This window comes from Spodoptera frugiperda, chromosome 14 (assembly GCF_023101765.2).
Source record: "Spodoptera frugiperda isolate SF20-4 chromosome 14, AGI-APGP_CSIRO_Sfru_2.0, whole genome shotgun sequence".
In the NCBI taxonomy this organism is placed as follows: domain Eukaryota; kingdom Metazoa; phylum Arthropoda; class Insecta; order Lepidoptera; family Noctuidae; genus Spodoptera; species Spodoptera frugiperda.
The window spans coordinates 720,120-733,223 of record NC_064225.1 but is presented as its reverse complement, the minus strand read 5'-3'; the positions used below and the strand labels follow the sequence as shown (position 1 = coordinate 733,223).

At 35.1% G+C, this 13,104-nt stretch overlaps 1 protein-coding gene and 1 long non-coding RNA gene across 5 annotated transcripts in view; both read left to right on the top strand.

Annotated features, from left to right (window-relative positions):
- Positions 1 to 7,258: 7,258 nt before the first annotated feature.
- LOC126911363 (uncharacterized) lies at positions 7,259 to 7,562 on the top strand. The gene is made up of 2 exons (XR_007705892.1): positions 7,259 to 7,460; positions 7,494 to 7,562. It is a non-coding gene; the product is annotated as an uncharacterized LOC126911363 (long non-coding RNA).
- Positions 7,563 to 10,011: 2,449 nt separating this feature from the next.
- Positions 10,012 to 13,104, top strand: part of LOC118279358 (insulin gene enhancer protein ISL-1) — a 47,158-nt gene continuing 44,065 nt past the window's right edge. For 3 of the 4 annotated variants that reach the window (XM_035599034.2, XM_035599035.2, XM_035599033.2), the window contains exon 1: positions 10,018 to 10,527. In XM_035599034.2, the coding sequence (XP_035454927.1) occupies positions 10,422 to 10,527 (106 nt within the window). In that variant the 5' untranslated portion in view covers positions 10,018 to 10,421. Of the gene's footprint in view, positions 10,528 to 13,104 lie in introns of all 4 variants that reach the window. The other variant, XM_035599036.2, reaches the window with a different exon arrangement.

Sequence of the window (13,104 nt, the reverse complement as noted above, 5' to 3'; positions counted from 1 at the left end):
CGCGGCCTAATACGATGTCACCTTCGGAGAAACTCGGTGAAGCCGAAACTTGCCGAAGTGTTACGAAGACTTACGAAGTTAGATTGACTTAGTACTCCAGTTTTGTTTGAAACTTTGAGTTCTATTTCTGAATGCTAATAACAAAATGCTGAAGTTTGATTTTATGTTTTAACGTGCTGGAATTAAGGTTTATTATTAAACACGAAACTGCGAAGTACAGCTAATACGAGTATAAAAATGTGGTTATTACGCTTATAAAAAAAAGGAACGTCACGCCTTTTATCCCCGAAGGGGTAGGTAGAGGTGCTCATTACGACAAGTAATATCGCTATACAATGTACACCCACTTTTCACCATTTGTGTTATAAGTCCCATGTAATAGGGGGTGAGCCTATTGCCATATACTGGGCACAACTCCAGACTCCGTGCTACTACTGAGAAATAAAAAAGCCCAGTAATACTTTGCCCAACCCGGGAATCCAACCCCTTGTCCTGATTTTATGTTTTAACGTGCTGGAATTAAGGTTTATTATTAAACACGAAACTGCGAAGTACAGCTTTTTTTTTATAAAAAATTGCCCCACATAAGGATTTTCTCCTGTGTCGTGGGTGCGTTTACAAACATACAAGTTCACATGCACATGACACCCAGACCCGAAACAACAATTTGTGGATCACACAAAGAGTTGCTCCGTGCGGGAATCGAACCCGCTACCCGTTGCGCGGCAGCCAGTTGCCCAGCCACCGCGCCAACCGTGCAGTCAACAGCTAATGGGAGTATAAAAATGTGGTTATCTACTGAACTAATTTTAATTAACCCTTGATATCGGAACGTAGATCTACACGAGACATAATGTAGTTTTTATTACGTCTCATTTACTGGTAGTTAAAAGGTTGAAACACTTTTGCGCGAGCGAAGCCAGAGGTAGAGCCTAGTTTATTATTTTATTAAACAAAAGCCATCAATATAGCAATATGTGCTTGGAAATTTTAATTATCAGCAGCCTATACGTGGCCACTGCTGACCAAAGGCCTCTTCTCACGCGTAGAAGAATTGAGCTTTAATCGTAACATTTGCTTAATGCAGGTTGGTGATTTCAAACTTACAATCAGAAATTATAAACCCAGGTTTCCTCACGATCTTTTCCTTTAACGTTTGCCAGTGGTGTCTAAATAATCTTAAAAAGTATATGTACATATAACTTGGAATAAGTCATATTGGTACTTGCCGTTGGAAGGTTTTGAAGAAGGCATAATATTCTGGGCCACCACAACATGACGTAGTATTCTCGTTTAAAGAAGACGAATTCGATAGAATGTATTTGCGATTTAATAGCTTTTTCTTAATTATAATGTTATCGGCTTACTCACGTAACGGTTTGACGAGGAACTCGACTAGTTTCAAGCCATGCTAGAGGCTCATATTCATGAGCAGCATTCCACGACACACGACGTGACGACTGTCGCGCTCCTGGCGAATCGAGTATCGCTTCCCTTCCCGATCATTATCTCTTCGCGATCTCTGCTTGGATTTTTTTTCTTGTAAAAAACCATTGATGTTATAGTTCTTTACAAACTAATCAAGCGATATTGACACATTATAGTCACTATCACGCCCCAACCACTGCAGAAAAGAGCAGTGTCGCAAAAAACCTTTAACATAAAGAATATATTATGCAACCAAATTGAGAACCTCCTACCTTTTAGATAAACGAGTAAAATCTTTGAAAATTACGTACATACAATGTGATTTTAGTAAAAAAAAGAAATGTTTATCGAAAAAAAAAATACGTATCTATTTATAAAATGACACATCTTATATAATAATGCGTCACCGACAAAGCTGAACGAGAGATATACCTTTGTCATCGGGATAGAAAAAAAAGAACATTAAAACCTCTTTTGTCAAAATATGGCCGCGTTTAACACGTCGTTGGCGCCATTATAACTTCGAGTGAGATGTTACAGATTAAAATTTAGATAGACATTAGATATTATTGTGTGATTTTTTCATGAAAATATTCTCTTTGTTATGTTTTTACTTTACCTTTCCCTTTCGAGAGATTTTAATCTTGTATCTTTTTTCTTATTGGACAGTTTTTACTGGTGATGGTTAAAAGTCTTTAAAGCTAGTCTTAAGTCTTAATACTTAATTTGTTTACTCTTTAGGTTTCATTTGCAGCGAGTTGCGGATATCAGGCAATTGTCAAAAATAATATAAATGGAGGGCTGGGCAACTGGCTACCGCCAAAGTCAAAGTCAAATTCAAATCATTTATTCCAATTAAACCAGAAATAGGTACTTTTGAAATGTCAACAAATAAAGAAATTATAGTCCGTCAGTCTGACGCACCCACGCCTGTGAAGCCGTGGTATCACTCCTGTCGAGCCGGCCCATTCGTGCCGAATCATGGCTCTCCCACACTACTACTCTCCTAAACGTATAATGAAGTTGTTCTTGATACCCACGGGAAGAATAGGGGTGGCGATAAATATATTTGACTCTGCAATCACCACAAGGGTACTACCTACTCGAATTGAACCAAATTCTACTAAACATCTCTCTCAGTAAGTAGGTAAGTGTATGCGTAAAATGGTACTAATTGAATTAGTTCCTAGTACAACCAATTAACGTCACGCACCATACACATAAAGTGTGGTTCACGTAGTAAGTATCTCGTTTAACTATAGAAACAGAATGTTTATAGTTTTGACATAAATAGCTGGATGAAGGTCTATGTTAAATTCCATATAGGTAGCTCTATTAGTCACCTTTCGGCAACTGCGGTTTTAGTGAAAATACTTGTACTATTTACTAGCGACCCATCCCAGCTTTGCATGGGTGCAATATCCGTTGCATACTATGTAGTGATTATACTATTATATTGTATCCATTTCTTAGAAGAACTCTACCTTTAATCGGTTTTTTTATTCATTTAATCACCAACTATGTTATATAATTATTAACACCAAAAATGTATAAGGCAGGAATCTCTTTCATTAACAATAATTTATTTGTTTTCTTCGCAAAATACCGAGGAAAGACCAAAGAAGAAGTCTTTCAATATGTCTTTTCGAAATATAATTATCTTATGGTCAAAGTATAAAATACCCCTATTAAACTAATATCCTATATCCCCTCAAATATCCTTCAAAATCTCGCAGCATCCGAACTGAGATGTCATCAGCCAATTAGCATTATCATCACAATGGAATGTGGAGCATTTACGAGCAAAAACTGCAGCCCGCACACGAGGGGCGCGGCGCCTGCGGTGACGAGTATATGTTACTGGTGTACATTCTTGTCAAGGACACGGATTGTCTATCTATAGATACCTTTATTTATTTATTTATTACAGACTAATCCAATACAATAGTGGTTCCCTGGCTATTACACAACAACTCAACTTACACACAAAAACAAAACAAAACTGACTTTAAAAATAACTCAAAACAATAACTTTTTACCTAATATATATAGTAAAACTATGATTGGAGCCCTTATTCTAGAAATTGGAAGGAGTATGATATTTGACGCATATGGAAATAAAGTGCAGAAAGTAAGACTGTTATCGGAAACATCACTAATAGGGTATATGCATGTATTTTTTAAATGTTTTTAAATGGTAATTTACATCATTATATAAATGTTAAAAAAAACCAGCACCAAAAAAAAAAAAGGAATTCGGGTAAAAAAAGCAGTTTTAAAATAATAGATTCGTAACAGCATTTTAAACGACCGTCATTTTGGCGCGCTCGCGTGACGTCAAAGTCTATAATAACAGTTGAAACTGCAAAGTGTTTTGGGTCATAATTTGTATATATTTCGTGTTTGTTATTATAGACTTTGACGTCACAAACTACTCTGACCAATAGCAATGCGTTTCAACTAATTTGAATTTCCGCTTATTTTGTGCATTTTGCAATAATTATTTTCTTATTCAAAACAAAATTATATTGAAAATTATTGATAGATTTATAAATCTAAAGGAAAAGAGATTATATGAAAAAAAAATTATCGTTATTTGAATCATGCGCATATACCCTATTGCAATAAACAGAAACATTTAATGATTACTTAAATCAAACTATTCCTTAGTAACGATTTTGTTTCGAAAATAATTGGAGTGAGTTAGGTAAGTTTAAATGACTCTGAGTACGGCGGTTAGTATATTTGAATTATCTAAAATAAGAAAAAAAAGCCATGGCTATTTGGCAGTGTGTTTCTTTTTGTGAGAGGGGAATATCATTCAATAACTAACCTCACCTTGGGCGAGGAGAGAGGGAGTGTCAGATTCTTGCTGACAAAAAATTATCCTGTTAATACTCCTGCTTTTTGAGCTGGGGCCCCGGTAACCAGATAGGTAGTCACAATAAGAGAGCATAGCTACCCTTTTAAGCCGGTAATGCATCTGTAATTTTAATCCCACCCAAAACATAAATGTGAAAGGTTGCCAAGTTCGATAATATTGGAATGCTTCGCCTATAAAAGAAGTGAGATCTAAATAAGTACCAAGTTCCATACACAGACCTCAGTTAAAAATGATATAACAAGTTGGCAAGTTTTCACACACTTTGTTATAAACCTACTAAACGCAATGAGTCAAGTATATAATTTTCTATTAAAACTTGCCAAGTTATATCATTTTTAACTGAGGTCTGTGTATGGAACTTGGTACTTATTTAGATCTCACTTGGCGGTAGGCGAAGCATTCCAATATTATCGAACTTGGCAACCTTTCACATTTGATGTTTTGGGCGGGATTTCATTTATTTTTGTAAGGTTTATGTTCGTTTTTTCTTATTTTACTTTCGACTAAATACAAACCTTCGTAACGAATTTTAGGTCGGTACGGCCATTGGAAGATATAGATATTTTTTTGTTTTAGTTCCTTAGGGGTATGAATTGACACCTTCATTATTTTTAAAACCGACTCACACTTGGCCATTTTCAGATTTTTCTCCTTTAGTTGACCTAAAGACCTACCTCCATGCCAAATTTCAAGTCAATACGACCATTGGAAGTGGTCTAGGTTTTGATGATCTGAGTGAGTGAGTGAGTAAGTCAGTCAGTGGAGTGTATAGTAAAAATAGCGATTTTCTGACGTCAATATCTCAAGACCTACAATAGGTACATTAATGAAATTTTGTATTTTAGATAAGTAAGTAGATCTCGACAGATACTAGAAATTTCATATGCGTAGATAAAATAGATTTTGAGTTATAGGTGGGTTGAACTTGGCCCGAAATGGTTCGTGTAATATAACCCACGGCCGGTGTGTCGGTTTTTTTGCTCGAACTTGGCGGACACACTGCCGTGTGTCTAGATACACCTTTGCGTACCACTGTTACAATGTTAAATATTTATTTGGACTAAACAATAAATATTGTCTCATGTTCGAGATTAATCTGTTGAAATAAACTCTAAGAGCTCTCATCTCAACTCACTGAAAACAATAAAATGAATTAGCCGCAATCAATAAGAAGTCTACGTCACTTCCGGCCGGTCAGCCGCTTCCGTTCGTTTCCGTTTCCTCCCGACACCCGTATCCGGTTCCTGTGGAAAAGTATCGAGAATGGGGAATATTAATTCTCTTTGTGTAAGGATGTTAATGTGTTTGCCTTGTGCACTCATCTCGGGAACTGATGGATCGATTGTGGTGATTGCGAATTCGGATTTTGGGGTGATAATGTTGAACGGTGTTTGAGACATTTTGTAGATGGTAAGTATTTCGATTTTTTTTTTAAAAACGTAGCCCCACACTAGGATTTTCTCCTGTGTCGTGGGTGCGTTTACAAACATACAAGTTCACATACACATGACACCCAGACCCGAAACAACAATTTGTGGATCACACAAAGAGTTGCTCCGTACGGGAATCGAACCCGCTACCCGTTGCGCGGCAGCCAGTTGCCCAGCCACCGCACCAACCGTGCAGTCGATGTTTTTACTTTGTTTTGTAAAGGATGGGAGTTTGTGATTAAATAAAAACTATTGAACCAATCTGAAACAAATCTTTATGGGACTATATTTCAGCTAATCCGCGCCGGAAAAAAAGGATAACGCAAGAATCCCGCAAATCTCTACGTAATCGGTGTACATAGAAAAAAAAACCGAATTGAGAACCTCCTGTATTTTGGGAAGTCGGTTAAAAAACAAAAGTGAAAGATGTGTTGTTGTCCCAGAGTGAAGAACAAATTATTAATTTGCAACAGTACATGAGCAAGTTCCCTACACCGAATAAAATCTAAGTCCTAATAAATTAGTGACTATCTTGTTCTACATAAGGGTTAATAACTTAATGTACAAACTTATTTTAAATATAAAAAAATACACCTACTTACTTCTAAACCCTAATAAAAGAGAAAGGAAAAGGAAATACCAAAAATAACTTCTTAAAAAATCCATTCTGCCAAACATCTGCTCCAAAGATAATGTTATCTATGTCGCTATTTTATCTGTGCTTAACGACTTTTTGGCGCGAACACTCGGCGCCATTTTTTTGCGTCACCTCACACATCGTTGATGAAGTAATTAAGGGGAGAAATTTGATGATTTTTTGTTTTAAAATGTGTTTGTTTTTTGCCAGTATCGAGTGTAGGCGCCGATAGATAGGTGACAGGCTTGTTAGGAAGGTATTGATGGTTTTATCTAGAGATCTGCCTATGCAGTTTATTAAGGAAGTAGGTTTCTTATTTAAAGAATAAATTGTACCTACCAGCGATTTTTCTGCGGAATACCTAGCGAGTTTAATGGGGCTCTGTCTCGAAAAGCAGGATTGGAACGGGATGGTTTTTAGTCAGTAAGAGTCTGACACTCCCTCTCGCCATGCCCAAGGTGGGAGAAGTCATTGGATGATTTTTCACCCTAAAAAGGGTTTTTTTATCAGCACATTAGTGTTATATCAAATTTAAATAATCCAGAAACGCATTCAAAACTTTTCTTCTATAAAAAATGTATTGACTTATTAAATTTTTAATACCCTACTAACTGAATATTTTTTATAGTAATTTTAGCTTTGGCTCTTTGAATTTATTTACGTGTAGGCAATATACCTAACAAGTACCTAAGTTAGTTTAAGTGTCAACAGCTATAAGACATACTACTTTACATCTGAACTAATTACAATAATAAAAAAACTAAAAAATAAACAAAATACTAACTCCGATGTCAAAACTATTAAGTAATTTAGAATTCCATTACCCCATTACACAAAACCATATAAATTATCTCCTTTGCAATCCATCAATGTATGTCCAAAATAGTGTTGCCCAAATTCAGTCTTGGTCTTGCAGTCTTGGTCTTGTTCTTGCGTTTTTGCAAGACCAAGACCAAGAACAAGACCGCGTATTTTTAGCAAGACCAAGACCAAGACTGACCGTGCAAGACTTGAGCAAGAACAAGACATAGCCTGCAAGACTCTTGCGTCTTGCAGCTAGGACTTCGCGCTATTTCACTGAGTAGTTAGGTGTAACAGTTTGGTGTATAGGTAGGTACGCTTAGGAATTCTATGAGACGCAAAAAACTGTATCAAAGAATATGAAAAACTGGACCTATGCGCATTACGACTAATACTATAAACATAGCGAATAAAAAAATATCTACATATTAAAATCAAACTGAGTGCATGCATAGTTATGTTTTAACCATCGGTACTTTGATAATGCGGCATCAAAGGTTTTGTACTTACTTCTCAAAGAAATTTGCCGCTTTTCGGAAGTACATGGTTATGATACACGCGCCGGCGGCTTCTTTTGAAATCTAAAACAATCGTTGCCGCCACGCCGAAATCATAACATTTGACACTATTTGATTGCCGCCATAGGGCGTAGGTATACTCATGCAATTTCGAATTTTAAGAGTACCTACAGGTGTTCCAAAGAATAAATAAGTTTCAGAGTGGTTAGAATGAAAATGAATACATTATACTGATCACGCAAGTAGTATTATGATTAGGATAAAATGGTAAGGATAGGTAGTAGATGTCATATTAATTCATTCTAGTAAGTATATATTATAATATTGATTACTTATATGGTTTTTTTACATGTTTTAGCAAATGTAAGCTTATAAATCATAAATGTTTATTAAGAAACAGTTACTTCCATGGAAAACGACATATAGGTCAGTTGATTTTTCGAATTTCTTATCAAATCTTCAGTTATTTATTAATCTGCTTGATCTTTACTATGACTATGTTAACTCAAGCTCACAATGTTCCAATTCTAATACGTTTTTCTAAGATTTGAAGTAAACTTTAATATATAGTAATAGACTAATAGGTAATTGCAAGACTTGCAAGACTCTTGCTGCAAGACCAAGACCAAGACCAAGACTGGGAGCGCAAGACCAAGACCAAGACCAAGACCTGGTGTATTGGCGCAAGACCAAGACCAAGACTGGCTAAGTCTCGTCTTGTTCTTGCATTTGGGCAACACTAGTCCAAAATAGTTTTATAAAATACTGCCGTAGAATTAGAATGCGTCGCCTGTTAACTATAGTGTTAAGTGGTCTAAACATAGACGCCATTAAAACTAAAACTAAAAATAAATTCTATTTTTTTTTCTGGCTATACATGGCTATATGTATAAATATTTTGAATAAAGTAAGTAGGTATATGTTTGGATAGTGATCACTGATTTATTACTGAAAACTTTTTTTATAACGTCACGCCTTTCATCCCCGAAGGGGTAGGCAGAGTGTACTGAACTGTATTTATTTATTTTATACTTTATTGCACACATACATAGAACACATTTACATTGTAATTAATAGTAATTAGAGTACAATGGGCGGTCTTATCACACACGGCGATTTTTTCCAGACAACCTTTAAATAGAAAATTTTTATTAACCTGTATTCTATCTATAGGAAATTAGTATTTTATCTAGTATTGTTACCTTAAATGTAATTTAGTGGCGAATCAATGCCTATAAAAGATATCTATAGAAAGAGTTAGAAGAAGAGATTCTATAGAAAATCTCCAAATACTAAGAATAATTCTAGATTTAGTGAAAATAAACTTTAGAATCTTTCTACCGCTTTCATAAAGCTCATGAATTCTCTCTTAGGTATATCCTCATCTTAAATATTCACATTTCAACGGATAACGAATTATTCTCTCCTATAACCAAATTGTACGAAAAAAAATACGAGAAATCGTCTTAATTTAAGAAAAAACAATTGAATTTACCAACATATTAACTCTAAGAAATAATAGTATTTGAGAAACAGTTTTCATCAAACTAAACTTACTTACTTACAAAATACTAACTTTAAGAAATACCTAATTGTGTTTGAGATACCTACAGTTTAAATTAAGCCCTTAGCAGCAACCGCGAGTGAAAACAAAAGCTATCGTACAATTTGTACGCAATCTATTAAATTATTCGCTGACGAGCAGCTGATCCGCCCCAGTCTCATCCCCGTCTGACACAGAAACTCCAAATGCGATCAATAAAACGCACCTCCCATCAAATAGGTCGCGCCTAACCTCACTACACAGCCTAGGAACTTAGCTACCTACATAATATCTAAAGGCCCCCATAAAATCAAAACCAGTAATGACGCTCATTTAAAATTCAGCGAACAAACCAAAGCAGAACATAAATAATACCTTCCACACACAGTCCGGATCAAACAAAAATTGGTTCGCGATTAATCAAAAACAAAACACGAAACACCAAAGATTAACATGGCAAGATTATAAAAAAAGTACAAAAAAAAAAAATAAAACATACCGAGTCGACGGATCAAAATCATAAATCATGCTCATTATATCCGAACCGGATTATTTTTTACCGAATAAAATGTTCAAAAAAGCATCAAAAGGCTGTAGGGAGCGCCATTTTGTAAGGGCACCGTCGATTTGGGCGGGAAAATGGGAAGCTATCTGCCAATCAGCGCGCTCGTTGCCAATAGGCGTTCTACGATCCCACCAATCGGAGCGAAGGACGGTCTGCTCATGCGCTTTCGAGTCGATCCATAGAATTATAGATATAATACGGCAGTGTGGGCTTGGCCGGCGCGGGCACACGACGTGCGTGACAAACGAACAATTTTTTTTGTAGAAATAAAATGTCGAAGTGCCTAACAGTAATTAGTGGAATTTTTATTTAAGCCTAATACAACATTTTGGTGTATTCCGTTTGTGATAGACTATAGTGTTTGAAAAGGAACTTTAATCCGAGTGTAACATAGTAGACTTTGGTAAAACACATTTATATTCATACAGTGTGATGTCATTGCAATAAATAAACAACTGGATCCAGTTTTCGAAGCACACAAAGCGAGCTGTTGGTAGGAAAAATAGAAAAAATATAGTCGAAATAAAAAAAACCGGGTGTTAGCGGTTTTTTGTAAGGGATCATTAGTTAAAAGTATTAAAGGTGATCACCGGTGACGATATAACTGCGTCAGTGATGGTGATGGCCAGTGGGGGCGGTGGTGGACTGGTCCAGTCCCCACCCGACATGATGCACCACCACAATATCATGGACACCTCATCACACGTCGAAATGATGCCCAGTGAGTACCATTTTTATTTAATACAATTTTCTAAATGCGGCCCTGGTGATTTGTTGTTGTTTTTAGTTGTAGCAATAGATTTACAAAACAAAATATTTTTCTGATCGCCGATTGATAGCCTATCTCTTGAGTATGATCTAGGCTATTTTATTTTCAACAATATTATTTTAATTATTCCACTTACCTACATTTAGTTTTTGGTTAGGACGGTATGACTTATTCATATTAATACCTATTTCTTTAATTTTTTAATCAATATCTAAGCAAAACAATAAACAACAATCTGTCAATACATCGGTTACACAAAGTCGGACAAATATAAAAAAAATGTTTTTTTTTTGCAAACACCATCCAAATATTACCTCACTTACTATCGTTCAGTCATCTAATGAATAGGTACTTAACCCAGTCCTTAGCAATTGTTTTCGATACAAAATCGTTACTAAGGAATGGTTTAAGTAAAGTCAAAGTCAAAATTATTTATTTCAAATAGATCAGGAAGGCACTTTTGAACGTCAAAGCAAATATTAAAATATAAAAAAATGTCTGTCTGTTGGTCAGTCCTCTAGTGAAGCTATTTGCTCGTTTCAAAGTGTAGATTCTTATGGAACTAATCGTCGGGCAAAGTACCTACTACTTGGCTTTTTTTAGATAATTTCTCATAGTAGCACGAAGTCGGGAATTGTGCCCAGTAAAATGGCAATAGGCTCATCACCTATTACATATGACTTATGACACAAAATTAAATGTTGAAAAGTGGGTGTACAATTTACAGTGGTATAACGTGCCGTAGTGTACACCTCTGTCTACCTCTTAGGAAACAAAAAGACTAACATTGCTAAAAAAAACACTGAGTCGCCGGCAACGTCCCTGTGACTCTTCTGGTATTGCTTACCATCAGATGACCCGTCTGCTCGTTTGCCCTCTATTCCGTAAAAAAGCAAGTTACCTACATTACCTCTCAGCTAAATGCATAAGTCTTAAAATGACAAAATTCCCAGCACATTGTTAGTACAGTGAGGTGTTAATCTAATTATTGAGTGACCGTATAGGTGGCGTGCATGCGACACCCGGTTCGATACCGGTTCGGATCCGATCAGCTTTAAAGAGAAAGGTGACAATTATTCCAAATTATCAACCGGCAACGTCGCGTGGGTTCACCGTCTACGGTATTTTTGTATTTATTTTTATTTATGGAAGATATTTGTTTTTATTTATTACTTATATTCTATATTTTCTATTAAGTTTAGTTTAAAATTTAATTAAAACTAAATTATAAGTTATAATGTGTGAAATATGGTATCTATTTTCATACTATTTACAACTATCAAACTATTTACAAATAAAATATGATGATAAATCTATATTTATCATCATATTTTATTTTTTATTATTAACTTTAAAAAAATACCTACATTCAAATATTTATTTTTATTTCAAAAGATAATGAAATATCAGCACTAATATACTGTTATATTATAAAAGAATATATTTATATTTATTATGTTTAACATTAAAATACTGTATAAAATAAACTTAATTTTACTTGAAAAATAAAATAGATTAAATTATATTTACTGTAATGTAATTGAGACCAATTAGAAGCTTTAAAGATCAAATTACTTTAGATAATTATCTAATTATAATCATCTGTAGGTAGGTACCTATTGGTGTAAAGAACGCTAAGTAAGTACCTAACTAACTCGTTTCTCTTTTTTTTAGTAGAAGAATGTTTTTCACATAAAAAGTATAATTTGTATAAAATTATTAGGTATTTTGTTATAATAGCTGGAATTTATATTAAGCAGAAATGTCGGTTTTAAGAGTTAAAAACACATCATGGAATGTCATTTAAAATACCATTGAATTTAACTGCCTTAAATTTTGCAAAACAACTGAGCGAGATTTTGTATACCTATATAAGGTGTTCTAAAAGTATCTGCCACGGCTTTAATGGGAGGTAGTGTTGTGTTTGAAGATTACAATAGTAAATAAATATAAATTATTGATTATGAGTATTTTTTTCATACAAAAATATCTATGTTTAAGTTTGTTATGTCATTCATAACAAACTCAATCGAAGATCTTTTATTAACTAACTCTTTTATTATTGTTTTCATTTCTTTCAATTGGTTTCATTGACGAAGCGACGTACCTATCGTGCAAAATTTGTGAACCACTTTATGCAGAGTAGAGTACTGCCTCGTTGGCCGAGTAGTTGCAAGTGCGACTGCCGGGCAAGGGGTCTCGGGTTCGATTCCCGGGTCGGGCGAAGTATTACTGGGCTTTTTTCGGATTTTCGAAAATTTCTCAGTGGTAGCACGGAGTCTGGAAATGTGCCCGGTATATGGCAATAGGCTCACCACCTATTAGATGGAACTTACAACAGAATTTGTGAAAAGTGGGTTAATACAGTGGCATTACGTGCTATATTGTGCCCCTCTGCCTACCCCTCCGGGGATTAAAGGCGTGACGATATTTATGTATGTATGTATGTTCTCAAATTGAGTTAACTGGTCCGGGGTACGAAATTTTTCACTATTGTAATCTTTAAACACAACACTACAATGAATTAAA